The 13911-nt window shown below is 48.4% G+C and overlaps 4 protein-coding genes across 4 annotated transcripts; 2 read left to right on the top strand and 2 right to left on the bottom strand.

The window, feature by feature from the left end:
• Positions 1 to 18: 18 nt before the first annotated feature.
• PG998_014736 (glycoside hydrolase family 18 protein) lies at positions 19 to 1426 on the bottom strand (the record flags this gene model as incomplete). The annotated part of the gene is made up of 4 exons (XM_066881552.1): positions 19 to 1007; positions 1062 to 1111; positions 1156 to 1254; positions 1308 to 1426. 4 exons carry the CDS (start codon positions 1424 to 1426, stop codon positions 19 to 21), a joined length of 1257 nt encoding a protein of 418 aa, XP_066723397.1.
• A 2387-nt stretch (positions 1427 to 3813) lies between these two features.
• Positions 3814 to 4464, top strand: PG998_014735 (uncharacterized protein; the record flags this gene model as incomplete). The annotated part of the gene is made up of 1 exon (XM_066881551.1): positions 3814 to 4464. One exon carries the CDS (start codon positions 3814 to 3816, stop codon positions 4462 to 4464), a length of 651 nt encoding a protein of 216 aa, XP_066723396.1.
• Positions 4465 to 6688: 2224 nt separating this feature from the next.
• Positions 6689 to 6987, bottom strand: PG998_014734 (uncharacterized protein; the record flags this gene model as incomplete). Its single annotated transcript, XM_066881550.1, has 2 exons — positions 6689 to 6784; positions 6862 to 6987. The coding sequence occupies 2 exons, from the start codon at positions 6985 to 6987 to the stop codon at positions 6689 to 6691; spliced, it is 222 nt and encodes a 73-aa protein (XP_066723395.1).
• Positions 6988 to 7950: 963 nt separating this feature from the next.
• PG998_014733 (uncharacterized protein) lies at positions 7951 to 8661 on the top strand (the record flags this gene model as incomplete). Its single annotated transcript, XM_066881549.1, has 3 exons — positions 7951 to 8140; positions 8202 to 8332; positions 8395 to 8661. The coding sequence occupies 3 exons, from the start codon at positions 7951 to 7953 to the stop codon at positions 8659 to 8661; spliced, it is 588 nt and encodes a 195-aa protein (XP_066723394.1).
• Between the last annotated feature and the right edge of the window lie 5250 nt (positions 8662 to 13911).

Here is a 13911-nt window from a genome sequence, read left to right as displayed (position 1 = left end):
TATCTTGGCTTCTCCCGATCAGGGCATGCCAGCAGCAATATTTGCATATGTACTGTCCGGATACTGCAGATTGTTCTGGCTCTGTCTAAGCGCACCGAGTGACAAATAGCTTGTTCGAATGAGGCTCTCAGCGTCGTTCCGGTCCCCACTAGCCTCCCAAAACATGGATCCTCCTAAGCCTTTGGACCTCAAGTAGCCTATCTTCGCCTTGACCATACCAGGCGTGTCGTAAGATATCAGCTGCAGGCTGTTATTGTCGTATTCGTACGTGGCCCCAGCGATGATATCTTCCTGTGCGTCTAGGTGAGAACGGGGCAAGGCTTTATAATCCCAAACTCCGTTCTCCCAAGACCCCTTACCGATGCCGGAATAAGGTTTCCCAAGGCCAGAAGTGTTTTCAAATGCACGTCCGAATAAGGGCATACCCAGAATGATCTTATACCTCGGGACGCCAGCAGCAAGGTAGCCAGTAATCGCTACATCCGTGGAGAACGGAGTAGATCCCAGGTTCCCTGAGTTGGGATAAAGGTTGGCCTGGTGCGCACTCAATGGGGAGAAAGAGCCCGCGTAATCATAAGCCATGAGGTTGAACGCATCCACTATCTGAGCCATGTCGAACAGCGGCAGCTTGGTGTACTTGTCAGGAGCGGCCGGCATCGCAGCCGTCAGGTGAAAATGGTACCCCGGCACGGACCGGGCGGCGTAGTCGTCCAGTTCGGCTCTTACTGCCTTCAACAATGCTAGAAAGTCTGCCGCCTCGTTGGCGTTCGCAGGATATTCCCAATCAATATCAATCCCATCAAAGCCCCAATCCTTCATCAGTGATACCGACGATTTAGCAAACTGAATGCGCTTCGGCTCTGTGGATACAGCTGAGGCGAACCGCCCGTTCAGACTATATGTCCACCCTCCAATTGATAGATGAACTTTGGCATTCCGGTGGGCCTTTTTGAGGAGATAAAGCTGTTGGACGCAGCCGTAGGCATGGCTTGCAGAGGTTGGCTTCGCTTTGGGGGCTCAGTATGTTTCTTAAGAGGCAGCTAGGTACTATATAAGCTTACAAGCATCAGACCAGTTTATCTGGATGTCCGCCCAGGGATCGGAAGAGAACCTGAAGCGCATTAGAGAAGGCGACTTAGAATGTACCTTACTTACACTGTCCCGTCGTCTTGAAAGTTTGCGAATGCATAGTATATGTTTGTCACAACATCCGCGGGCAACTGCTGAGGTCGATAATTCCTTGCATAGATACCCCTATTTTAGCATCCGTTAGTGGGAAAACTTTGAATGAGAATCATAGTACCAACCAATTCACAAAATAGGCAGAATTTTCGTAGCCATCTACCCGTTTGTCCAAAGGAGAAATACTAAGTGAAGTGCGCAGAAGTGAGCACGCCAGAAAGTGCTTGAGTAGGTTTGCCAACATCTTGAGAACCTCACGATGATGAACAAATTGATGTGAATGGCCCAATGAGAAAGTTAGCATTTGGCCATCTTCGACAGGTTATAATGCTTTATACGATACGGACCTATAAAGGAAAGAGCGTAAGGCAGAAACAGATCGAACATTGGTAACAAAGGTCCATGAATAGAAGCATATGTGGAATCGCAGGAACTGCTCTTTTGGCCCGGGCCAACAAGAGCAACATTGGCTTCAGTCGCGGTTAAGAGAACTAAGAACCTGCCCACAAAGAGAGTTAGTAGATTACCGGTATATGCTTCGTCCAAAAGGGAGTATTATAATGCGTCAAATATATAGGTCCAGCATTCTGTGTGTTGTGATATTTGGCGTTTAGAATAACTCCATGCAGGTTAGTTGTATCAACTACACCATGGGGAACGAATCTACACCAATAGACGTTTCTTACTATCCTTTGACAGTCCAGGCCAGCGGAACCAATGACAACATCATAATTGGGCTGTTGGTAGGTCTCCTCGTTGGAGTTACTACCCTAGTTCTGTTAACAGGCGCAATTCTGGTCTCCGTTATTCTGAAGAATGCCAAGCGTCAAAACGATACAAACGCGTGCAACATAGAAGACCCGTTAGCTAAGAAAGACGGTGGTAATACCGATCATTCCATCAATAAACCTCAGAGAAAAACGCAAAATGTACAGGATCCAATGCCAGTTCAGTGGATTCCCAACAACGTACACCCATTACAAATACAAGGACTGAACGGTAACTACACAAACAAAGTCACCGGACCCAGGGAAGTGCCTCGCGACTTAACTCCCGGTCGATGGGCACCCATAGAAGCTGAGAGTCGGCTGCCACCATCACAAGTGGACACTTGGCAGTATGATCCGAAAGATGGGGATGAGGGTTTTCCGGTGCGTTAGCTTTCGCATAGATGGATCGACAAGTCCTAGGCGAATCAGCAAAGGTACAGGGGCCAATTAGGCGTATAGACGAGGATCATCTTCAGAGAAAGATTTTAAGGGAGATGCATGAAACGTATGGTATGCCGCCGCTAGAACATGTATGATTTGCGTACTTCTTCATTAAAGCCCTGTAGACTGCTCAACCGCAATTCTAGTTGCCTCATCAGAACCAAAAGAGGAGGCCACGATTCGTTTCGAAAGCAGTTTGATACATCCAAGTATGACTACCAATTCACACATCAGAGGGTGTCTGTTTCACAAAAAAAGACTATCAATTCAATGAACCATCGTATTAGACATGCATTTATACGGCCTTTATTGTATGCAGGACTGTATATTTCTTTTCGGTATGCTAAGTGTGTCATACAAAGCGACTCTCTATATTTCTATCCCCCAAAATAGCATTGCAATAACATCCGCTGGAGTTAGCGCATAACCACAGACTTTATACCATTGCTTCGTTTCGGTATACAGCTGGGTACAAGGGAGCATATGAGAGGTTTCTATGGTAGTAAAAATGCCAAAGGGGGACGAGGATGAAACGGAAAGTCGTAGCGGTCGATTATTGTAGCTAGCGTTGGATCGCAACTGAAACCAGAACGGGGATCCGTTGGACAGCGTTGAGCAAGACGGATATTATTCGTTGCAATTTGAAGAGGCGAAAAGTGATAGCCGGTTGTGACTCAGGACCGTAAGCCCGAATAAGACGTCACTGAACGATGGAGGCAGTTGATGCGTTCCTTTCACTTCAGGTGTGCTGCCTCTGGGTGCACTTCCGGGAACCAGAACAGGCGGGCATGGGCTGCACCAGACAAGCCGTACGTCATGTGTTTCCCAGTCCACGCTTCTGAAGAACTGGCGCCTGTATAGTGTTATCGTCCGCCCCGGTTCTACTGTGAACGGCGGATCAGCAACTCTTCACTTCCCGAAGCCTATACCTACCGTGTAGCCTATGTATTCTACAATGCTGTACGTATGCAAGCAAGGGGCACCCGATGCAAAGGGAAGATTACTTAGAAGGACTTTGACTAGAACCAACTCGCTAGCATTGCTCTATGCGTAAGAATTCATCCTCGTCAAGTCGATTCTGAAGGAAAAACTTGAGCTAGAAATCCGACCCGCTAAAATAGATTCCGGACCTAGATCAGCAGTTATCCCTGTACAATTCCTAGTACCGCCCCCTCACGCCCCTATCTGTTGTGCGAAGAAGCTCAAAGATAGAGAAATGACGTCCCGTGAGCGCTTTTCCTCGTTTTCCGTATGTATGTTGCGTCAAACCCAGCGTTTCTCTGCATTAACAATACATGTATTTCATTGAATCGTTGCAAGCTGTGATACTGTACTACTTAAACCTAATCTGAGTCAAACTGTGTTCTGCTTGACACATATACCATATAATCCTAAGCTGGTTTAGATGATATAGTTGGCCATGGCGATGTGTTCGGCACCAGGCACAATACTCAGCCGATCTACTACACTTGGATTCTCTACATCACTGCCTTCCGCAACCCAGTCTATGGATTGGCCTTCTTCATGGTCAGATACTCTGGTGGATACGACCTCGTCCTCGATCGCTAGTACAGTTACAGTATACGCAGAAGGAGCCAAAAAAGACACTACTTTGACGTCCGTCGTTGTTATAACTACAACAGCCGAGCCTCCGCCAGCCCCAACGAACGGTGTTTTTATAACGTTCATCTCCTCGAAAGCGACGAGCTTAGTAAGAGTGAAGAAGGATCCGGCCTGGGCTATGTTCGAGCAGAAACTCGCCGATCACTATGACGACATATGCGCTTGGCCCGCAGCAGCGACTGTTGCTGCACCGGAAGAGGTTGGTTCCAGTGATGTTCCGTGGCCGCCTGACTTGGAAGCCGGTGAATCGAAGATATGGGGCCACTCTGGGTGCAAGTACTACGGCGTGAAGGACGGCGCAGGAAGCTTTTCATGTGATGGTGTTGAAAAGGTTCAATGTGCAGTGGATTCCAATGTCCTTGACCCCAAAGCGACAAAAGTCCTTCGCTGTGTCTACCCACTGATCGAAAATATGCTGGTACCGAAGGTCAGGTGTTTCATACGGTAGGATGTCAGACATCTATTCAGCAGTATACTGAGCCATTCGATGTACGACATTATGGGAGAGCTTAATCAACACAATGAGCGTTAGGGTTGCCCTGTTGAGAGATAACCACTTCGGAGCCAGTTTATTACACCATCGACCATCCTATGACCTATGAATCATTTACAGTTCTTGGCAACTCGCTAGTGTAGACGCTCATTTGAACAGGGTTCAGAAACAGATTGGTGATTCTCTATTGTTAACTTCTTAGCAGTTTGAAGGATTGTTGCGATTGTGACCATTGCATGGAAGCTATTCGACTCATGTGTCAAGAGAGCATGAATATTGGACGGTGGAAGAAGCGGGTTCAGGGGGTAGCTGGTGTTAGCCACAGGAAAACGCGGCTGTGCAATATGGGGCCGGGCGGGCTACCTGTTCAATTATGAGCGAAGTACAAAACAGTAACAAATGCCATGATTAACTTCTTATTCGACATAACAACGTGATTGAGGGCACGGAAAAGACGGTTATCCGTATCACGCTGGCAATGCGCCGCATAACATACGCCGACGACCGACAACATGAGTCAAAATCCGCACTGCATGGCAACGAACACAACAGGTGCGGGGACAAGCTCGCAACTTGGGCACGGCAGCAAGATGACAATTGCTACCAAGAATACCAGTGGAGATGACCGTCACTTCAGTATTGCAAAAGAGACGGCAGCATAGTGACACGGTTGCTATTCACTGTTTCGAATGACCAACGAACCCCGAAGCACTCCGGCGCACAGTGACTCCTTGAGGCCAACGAGGCTACCCAGTCCCCACGAGACCAGTGATATACATTGCCGCGACCGACCTGCACACATCATGGCGATAGATGCACCCCACCGATGATTCTCCGCCCGACAGCCAAGCAACAGTGCGTGGTCCATAACGAAAAGAATAGACGAGGCTACGAAAGGCCAGCGCATTAGCAGGCAGAGAATGGAGCACTGCCTGTCGGCATGTACGGGGCCAGTGAGGCAACGCGACTCCGCGCCAAGAGGTTTTCGTGTCTGCGAATACTCTAGTTCACTCCGATACTCCCTGTCGCAAGCCTTATACCTGGTCGAAAAGGTGTCGCCCGAGGGGTCGGCGTCGGCCACGGGGACGAATCGCTCAAACAGGGCTTTCACCTGCGACAACCATCCCGTGAGCCTTTGGGTTTGCTGCAGGAACCTTTACTCGATGTCAGGAAACGATTTGTATAAGACTGTGGTTCGTGATGACACATTTGTCGTAACCCTTCATACTCTTCCATATCCGCACTTTCCGTGAAACAGTGGCTTTTCATGGGCACTTTAGGTACCATTCATCTTCAATGCTACGTCTTCCAGCGTGACCTCATCTTTAACGATAATCGGCTAAACCGGTGTGCACAGTATCGGATGCCTTCCCCGAAGAAGCAGACAAAAGCACCTATTTGAGCTATAAAGAGCTCACTTTTGCCGCAGCTTGTGTGACGAAGGTACTCTGAGGTGCGCCACATGAGTGGCACCTACATTATTCGCAACAAGAGTAAAGTGTTTGTCACAAGTATTTGAAGTGTGAAGACAGGAGAAGGTCACTTTTTATTATAGTAAACCATTATATCAGATTACAATACGTAGCATTTGATTGAATTTACCGACTACAAAACGGCATATGTTAATAACTATAGAGATGAACCACATCGGTGTATTTGGTATGTCATCCCCAAAAGATTGACTCTACTATTTGGGCGGGCTCTAGCAGTTAAGGGGATAACAGGGCAACACGCATTGTAGAGAATGGAATAGACCCGCGAAGGGGTTCGTCAAAAGTAAATTAGAAGCCTTCCAGCCTTCGAAAAAGGACCGTCGCCAAGGAGTATGATGATTTCCCAAAGCCGCTTCCCCAAAGTATCAAAGGGACCTCCAGCAAGTGTCAGACAACCCTAAACTCCGCCAGGGCCAGGGACAACAAGGAAAACATATATTTCGGTTATATGAAGAGAATTTAGCCGCACTCCTGAAATTGTCTTTTTCCTTTGACGTTATGGGGGTATCCCTAGAACAGCGCATGCCCGTTTCCAGATGTCTGAGAGTTAGATGGAATCTTTGCCCCAGCCGACAAATACTATGTCCGGAACAGCCTCACGATTTGTAACCGATTGCTAGAGCGGAGATAATGGAACAAATACAATCAGCAAGGTATAGGTAGTAGCGATTATAACCAATAATAGGTCATACCTCGTTGCTAGCAGGAAGGGCTCTGCGAGCGGCATGGCCCCAGTTGACGAACACTATGTCTGGAGCAGCCTCGCGATCTGTAACCGATTTCTAACGCGGAGGTAATGAAAACAGATAATCAGAAAGCTATAGATAGGAACGATGATAACAAATAGTGAGAGTCATACCTCGCCAAAAGGAGGGGCTTCTCGGCCTGCCAAGGTTGGCGCATCGGACGCCGGGCCCGTCAGAGGAGCCGCGATGGCAGTGGTGGCCAGCGTCAGAGTAAAGTAGATGAAGGATCGAGAGGCCATTGTCCCAGATTTGACAGGTTGTAATGTGAGGTGTGAGACAAGGTAGGTATGATGTGTGAGGTAATTGACGATCAAGGTAACGTGTTGAGGCAGAAGCTCTTGTTACTCAACCAAAGGATTTAGGGACTTACCTAGAAGGCATTCCTCGAGCCTTTTATGGTTCATTATTTTAGATAGGTTCACCCAGTCCCTGCAAGTGCAAGATTTTCATCGCCCAACCATCCGCCTTCTATTCTTCTTCTTGCAACCACACCATATCCCCTCACCTACGGGCCTCTGACGTGGCATGACATGCGAACTCAATGCATATCATTGTATTAGTCTAGATTTTACAATGTGGCGTTTCCTATACAAGCTGAAGCTTCGATCGGTGTGAAAACGTGAACCTTGGACATACGTCTTTCAAAATGCAGCTGCAACTGCTCGCAGCGCTGATTGGAACAAATATATTGCTGGCATCACCGAGGTGTTAATAGTAGCATGACACTTTTCGACTGACTCTGGCGTCTCCTCGGAAGTTCGAACTGTGTATGGTTCGCTTCGATGCAGCAACACGTCCAACGAATCTCAGACCTCTTGGGCAGCGTGACCAATCAAACCGCAGGCTTGGAATAGTTTTCCAACAGATGGTCTAGACTGCACGTGGGAAATGCATTGGGCATTCCTTCAGGGTGTCCACATTTAGACATATAATAGGTATCATCTCATGCATTGAATAACCCTTATTCCTGAGCCATCTATCCAGTTTCCACAGCCACGAAGCCTCCTGTTCAGCCCGCCTCTGCAATAGCAATGTTCTCACACAAGTATCATTCTATTCCACTGACTGAAGAAGGTGCCAATTCGAGAGGTCTACTTGCAACGCATCCACGAACTCTATTGATTCTTACCTTTGCGTTTGTGTTTATCCACACAGTTGAGATAACATTGTTTTTCACGTTGGGAGCACATCATGGGCGGTGCATGGTCAACGCTGACCAGACGCTGGAGCGTTGTAAGCGTATGAGCAAAGAAGACAATGACACACCTAACTCTGCAATAGACCAGTCTCTGCAAGAGTACACCCACCTGGCCGACTTCGAAATGATTTTCCGCAAGGAAGATCTTGACGCCCGGGTTCGCAACTTTACCTATTGGCGAAATCTTTTTCCCGGTACGACCCATGTCTTCTATGCCCTTTGTTGCCCAATGATACTTACTAAAGGCCGTATTAGCCGCGCAAGGACTGGTATCTATCCCCCATGACAGCCCCCTAATCCGGCCTAATGTCGATACTGCGCCCTCGGCACTGGATGAGACTCACTCAGTATACCAAGTGAGCGTTTTCCACACCTTGCACTGCTTGGTACGTGTCGCCGTCTTTTAGGTTGTTAATGTCTCTGTTTTCCACTCTCTAACGAATTGCAGGAAGCACTCAAGTTTGCATTGGATGGTAGTGCATCCGAGCATGGCATCACGGAGGATCTTTTCCAAACCCATGCGCCTCACTGCATTGATTGGATTCGTCAAGAAGTCATGTGCAGTGCTGATATCACATTGGACTCCATCCTTGACGGGGCCAAAACACCACACCAATGTCGCGATTTCGACCACATCTTCCAGTGGACGGAAGAACGAGGGTACAGTGGCTCAATAAGGGATATACTCCACCACCAACTTGAAAGTGCTGCATAGGACGTTCATGCATGAGTAATTCTGGATTATTTCCACAGGAATTATGGGTGACGACTGCATCATGTCTAGGTCCTGCAGTTAGAAATCAATATTTGCAGACCCGTCATATATTTAGAAGCAGAGCGAACTAAGTGATTGCGTTTAGCCCTCCCCGCATCTCTTGGCCTGAAATAGTAGCGTCCCATTTCCCTCTAAACCGCCGCAGACGACTTTCGAAAACAAAGCTGGTCGAAGTCATCGGAGATCGACATGCGAGCACTGTTGCCTGTTGCCGAATGCGTTCACTATTCAGCTGCCAAAAATGATCCGGTGGCAGACGTTCATGCACACAGGTCGCATATCCTGTCGGCACCATCTTCCGGTGAACAATAGTGGGTGACGCTGGCGGTGTTATTGATTTTGCTATCAACGCTACCAATCGGATGCAACAGTGCTCCCAATACTGCATGGGAAGCATTCGGTTATGTACCTCCAAATTAATTGGGACACGGGCTCATGTGCAGACTGGTATTTTTCAGGTTAGGTTATTGGCAGCTTGGCAGCTGAAGGTATAACACGACACGGCATGTACGATAATCACTGCCGATTTGCCAGGAATCATTGTTGAATTGCGTAACTGAACACCATCAACATTCAATTTTTTACTTACGTATCCAACAAGAGGTTCATAGTAGATGAGAAGAAACACACATGCCATTTTTCACTGTATTTCCTCTACTCCATATTCCCAAAAGGCGACAACATCATCCAAAGTTGAATATGGCCCAGAGAGTGAGATACTCCGAAGACGGATTGCTCCATAGCAGAGTAGGAAGCACTCAGATTTTGAGCACAGACACACAAGCGCTGATTTCTGAGGGACATACCCCGCGATTCTACGACAAGTCACGAAGGCCCAGACGACTCTGCTGTCGCTCCTTCTGGGCTGTGGTTATGCCCTGGATAGTCGCTTTCATATCCATTGGAACTGCTGCCTACCTTTACCGCCAGCTGCAGACAAAACATTCACGAGATTCCGTCGAGCTACCATATAGTAAGCGAGAGTCTCTTTTTATTCTGTGCCAAGCCATAAACCGGTACAATACACAAAATCCCAGGAAATTGGTGACTGATGTTTGTAATTCTATCTAGACCCGGCAATGCATCTGGTCCGATACGAGAACCGAGAGTTCACATTAGGTCTGGGAAATAATCTCACCAAGTACGAGGCCGAGCCATCGCCGTCACTAGATGCCAACTGGAACGACCTATTTTCAAGTAAGAGATGCTCCTCCTGATATATGATGTAAAACTCGCTGTAACAGCTGGCTAAACACATGGGTGTGCGGCTCCCTCATTAGTGGGGGTCGTCTCCATCTCCCGAGAAGAGGCCAGCCAGCTTCACGAGAAGACACAGCCGCTGCCCCATGACCCAAGGAACCGTTACGTCGTCAGCTTTAGCGTCTTTCATGACTTGCACTGCCTCGTAAGTATCTATCGAGAAATAAAAAGCCACGTTCCCTTGCATTCCTCCCGCCATCTACTCTGCCTATCGCGAGGTAGCATACGCTGTAATTCTTATACAACATGGGATATAACTACAGAACATGCTTCGGAAGCGACTGTTTCCAGAATATTATACCCAGTTCGACCTTAAGAGCCGCACCAAGAATGACGTCGAGCATATCATGCACTGTGTTGACGCTTTACGGCAGTCAACGCTTTGCCATACTGACCTATCCATCATTCCATTTCAAGGTCAGCTACAGCCCATACCGTTCTATAAGAGAATGTACTGACCTTGTGTGCTCGGTAACAGTGAGTACATTTTCCATCAATTTTCCAGGACACAATCGCAAATGCACACATTTATGGGCTGCTCGCGCACCCCATTTCTTCCGTTTCCAAAGGACTCGATTCTCTGCCCTGAAAAAGCCTTCTTTCATCTCCTGTTGGGTCGCATTCGGCTCAATTTCTTTTGGTCTCTACAATCTTCACATTTCCACCGAATTTTACAAACCACAGCTAAATTGGGGACTGACCAATGGGGTAGTGGTCAGAGACAAACGGGGCCTATGAACCCAAGATAGTGGGCGCTCATGTATGCAGGAACTTCGAGATGATACAGGACTGGGCTCGAGAAAACGCGGTCTGGGACGCGTGGGATCTTACGTACCGGCCGGTGAATGACCCGCTTGACGTGGATACGTGGACACCAGGTTGGCACCCTTAGATAAATGGCTAACTCTATAGAGTAATATATATACATATATGTGTGTTCGTTCTTTATATTAACGTTCCTGTAGTGTAGTACTGACTGCATAGATCCATGTGGTTTGTCAACACGTACTCGTCGAGGCGTGATGTGGTAGACCCATGCCGCCGCCAAAACCGCTCGTGCTCGTTCGCCAGTGCAATATCTGCTTGAGTTCATATGGTATTGAAAGCCTAGTTTGGTTTTGGCAGGCCAAAAAGTCGTGCTGGCGACACAACGATGGACGTACGCCAGAACGGATGTCCGCCGGAATGGAGTTCATCAAAATGGAGTTCGACAGAATGGACGCACCCCAGAACTGGTTCACGAGGATGCGAGACATTGCTGCTTAGCCCCCCTTTAAGGTCTTGAATACCCTCACGCCCTCTTTCCGTCCTTGGTCACAATGTTGCCCATGCAATTCTGCAGGCATCTAGACTGGCTCAGGAACGGCCCGGAGCATCTTCCTGGGCCTGTTCCGTTTTGCTCTGGTTATAATAGGGGGAGTCCATATTATTGACCATATCAAAAGTGGATATACGGTCGGAAACCCGAACCCGGTTTGGCGAAGATCCCTCCGATTGTGGAGCAACTGACCTGCAAAAGCCCCATCTATTTGACGTCCTACCTTTCTCACTTGCTCATCGACTATTTGGGCGGGATCAGTAACATGTATCTGCTGCCTACAACCGCTGCTTATGACAATTTCCGCTTGTATTGGTGCTAGGTAGGCTACCATGGTGACTCCCAAGATGGAGTGGTAGCTCCGGCGCCAGAAGCATGGCGATGTGTTCAGTAGGACCGCCACCCGCTGTGGCACCTTTAGCTATCCAGAGCGTAACCCAGTGAGTGTCCAGAGCCATGTTCGAGCAGACAACCCCTAGTTCTGGTGACTAGTCACTTCGGCTTGTCCGTAGTGTTGTAACTAAAACTTGATAAAGCAAGAACTCCTCGCGAACATATCCATCAAATTCAGCTGGTGTAGATAATCGAAAGAGCTGTAGTACTCCTGAGCCATTAAGTACAAATCGCTGAACTCCATAGCCGTGTCCTTGTGCTGTATGTCTCCATCCTCAAGCTGGCATAGTAGTGCTTCGAACTTTGTTAGGACGTCGAAGATGCCTTGTAAAAAGTCAACCACTATACACCCATGATCAGGCAAGTAACTCACTGTGGGATGACATTTCGGATGATTGGTTTCTGGGCTGGAACGAAAATACACCAATTGCTTGGTACTACAGCAGTGGCGTTGTCAGGTGAAAAGCTGTTCGTGTTCAATTTATTGTGCCCGTGGATAAAATGATGAAAGAACGAAAGAAAAAAAAGAATCAAGATTTGTCTAAGAAGAAATCACTGGCTTATATATTTTCGCGAATTTCTTGGAATCTCTGGGGTTGAGCTTGGCATTATATACGAGCTCGCTTCTTTGTACTTGGCTTTACTACGATCGGGTGTGGCATGATATCACTCGCTAGTTCATAGCCATGCATTTGTGAGAGTCAGAGCGAGACGAACCACTGCAGTATTCGATGTCTTCACCCGCGCCAAGTCTATGTCTTTACTAAGGATGAGTCTTGTCTCGTAGAGTTATAGGTCCGAGGCGTCACGGCAAGTGCAAAACGGGACGGGCGGGGTGGTTTGGGCATGACGCCTATTGCGCATGCTCTTTCCACGCACCATGGTAGACCAGCGCTCGCGAAGCTGCTGCTCGACAAAGGAGCGCAGCCTCCAGATTTCGAACTTGAGGATATTCGGCTTGTCGCTCAGAGAGTTCACAAGGGAGTTCGCAAGGACAGGCGCAATAGAAAGACGCTATTGAGACAATATCCCAATATCCAGGAACTGTGTGCACTGCTTCTCGAATACTACACAAACCGTTCGCTGGAAGGGCATCATCATCATGCCACGATAACTTGGCTTCGCCAATTCTGTGTGAGAATGGCTGAATGGTCGCTATTCGACGATACCCGTTCAGCCCGCGCATGGTTGTCGATGCCCGCACGGCAGCCGAGCTCTGTCGCTCCCCAGATCAGCCCACTGATGGTGTTTGCAGAGTCGGCCGAGATGGAAAGTCGCGAGGGAAGTCATGGCAAGCGAGAGGCAAGCCAGGTCTTTTATGCTGAGAACAAACGGCAGAGATATGCATGACTACGCAGCACTTGACGATCTCGACAAGCTAGCACGGAATGTGCTACGTAGTATGGGGGACCTGCCGTAGAATTGTTGGTAGAATATCGGAAATGAAGCTTTACTACCTGTATTGATGGTTGATTATTTTGACTGTGACCATTGCACGGAAGTCATTGTCGCTCGGCCCACGTGCCAAAAGCGCATGAAGCTTGGAGGTGGAAGAAGCAGGTTAAGGGGGTGGCTCTCGTCAGCCACAGGAAAACGCGGCTGTGCCATGTGGGGGCGGACTACCGGTTCAATTACAAGCAAAGCTCAAAACAGCAACAAATGCCATGATCAACTTCTTATCCGACATATCGACGGAATTGAGTAGGCACGAAAACGGCGAATCTTCGTATCGCACTGGCAACCCCCGCATAACGTACGCGGACGACCGACGACCGACAATACAAGCTGCAATCCAGCACAGCATGGTAGCGAGCACAATGGGGGCGGGGACAAGCTCGCGACTTGAGCACGGCAGCATGACGACAGTTACTACCAAGAATACCAGTTGAGGTGACCGTTTACAAGAGAGACGACAGCACGTCGACCATGATTGATATCCACTGTTTCGAATGACCGTCGAACCCGAAACAGGCACGCCGGCACACAGCGACTCCCTATGGCCCAATCCACCGACATACAATATCCTCTTGCGAAGCCTTACACCTGATCGAAAAAGGTGTCGCCCAAGGGGTCGGCGTCGGCCACGGGGACGAATCGCTCCAACATGGATTTCACCTGCGACAACCAGTCCGTGACCCTCTGGGTTTGTTGCAGGAACCTGTATTCGATGTCAGTTGAACGACCTGCGCCGGAATGAACATGGCGACTTACAGACGTTC

Source organism: Apiospora kogelbergensis (assembly GCF_038363985.1).
Source record: "Apiospora kogelbergensis strain CBS 113332 chromosome Unknown utg000013l_segment0_segment0, whole genome shotgun sequence".
Classification (NCBI taxonomy): domain Eukaryota; kingdom Fungi; phylum Ascomycota; class Sordariomycetes; order Amphisphaeriales; family Apiosporaceae; genus Apiospora; species Apiospora kogelbergensis.
This window is presented reverse-complemented; position numbering and strand designations above follow the sequence as displayed.